This window comes from Anoplopoma fimbria, chromosome 7, assembly GCF_027596085.1.
Source record: "Anoplopoma fimbria isolate UVic2021 breed Golden Eagle Sablefish chromosome 7, Afim_UVic_2022, whole genome shotgun sequence".
In the NCBI taxonomy this organism is placed as follows: Eukaryota; Metazoa; Chordata; class Actinopteri; order Perciformes; family Anoplopomatidae; genus Anoplopoma; species Anoplopoma fimbria.
Genome location: NC_072455.1, coordinates 5,534,881 through 5,535,943, shown reverse-complemented (window position 1 = coordinate 5,535,943; position 1,063 = coordinate 5,534,881). Strand labels below are relative to the sequence as shown.

The following is a 1,063-nucleotide window of genomic DNA, read 5'->3' as shown; positions in this document are numbered from 1 at the left end:
TATTATAATCTAATATCAGAGGTTTTTAATTTTGCTGTTTTGCAGACGATTCCCGACATTATTTTGCTGTTCCAGATGAATATGTGATGTATGCTCAGATTAATCATCCCAAAAAGAGAGCGGCTAAGAATGAGAAAAACAGGTCAAGCCTAAATCCTCAAACAGCATCGTACCAACTGCAGGAGTTAAACTTGTTTGCCTGTCCAACACAAATATGATGCTGCCAAACACCAAATGTAGCTGTGCCATTCCTGCATTGTTTTCACCCTGATATGATTTAATGTCTGCTAATATACTATGTAACATTCTTTTTTAATGTAGGGACCTTGTATGAGACTCAAGTTAAATTGTATATGCATCGCCTGAGTAGGAAGTGAACATGTCAAAGTAAAACAGGAAGGAAAGAAAGATCGGCTATTCTTATGAAGATCATTTATAGATGACGTATGAGCTCATATATTTATAACTACGTTTCTCCTCCAGTTTCCTGTTGGTGTTACTCATGTGCTTTCAAGCTTTTGAAATATATTTCAGTGTTTGTCAGAGGCAGAGCGTCAGCGTTGGATGTGACGATGGGACACACTTTGCTCCGTGTGCTGTTGTTATTCTGTGAGTACATCACTGACTCCCTCCGGCTGAACGCTACAGAAAGGGTTTGCAGTAAGAACAGAGTATCAGAGGATCATCTTTCTTGTTTTTGTTTTTTATCAACTTTGATTAGAGCAGAGGACTTTGTTCATTTGTCACAGGAGGTTGTGACACAGGTTCATCATGATTTGATATTGTATTTATACTATGATATCTTTATGTAGCTTGAAAAAAGAATTCACGTCAGGATCTTGGCTGTTAAGTTGCTTCAAACAGGCGGACCGTGTTGTGATAATGTTGATTGATATGCAATAATGACTTGATATTTATACATTATTCAACCACTGCTGCCTTTTGAGAAACAGTTTTTGACAGTTATGTTGGTTTGTAAAATGTCTTAAGTATCAATCTTTATTTTAGTGCTGAATACATTCCTCCACTGTGGACAGGCTGAAGGTGATTGCACAACTTTCCT

General features: G+C 37.3%; 1 protein-coding gene and 1 pseudogene across 1 annotated transcript in view; one reads left to right on the top strand and one right to left on the bottom strand.

Moving 5' to 3' along the window:
* The window catches only part of LOC129093870 (Fc receptor-like protein 5), a 44,041-nt pseudogene extending 43,664 nt beyond the window's left edge, over positions 1 to 377 (top strand).
* A 119-nt stretch (positions 378 to 496) lies between these two features.
* Positions 497 to 1,063, bottom strand: part of LOC129093869 (GTPase IMAP family member 7-like) — a 9,996-nt gene continuing 9,429 nt past the window's right edge. The window contains exon 3 of the mRNA XM_054601992.1: positions 497 to 642. Within this exon, the coding sequence (XP_054457967.1) occupies positions 497 to 642 (146 nt within the window). The remainder of the gene's footprint in view (positions 643 to 1,063) is intronic.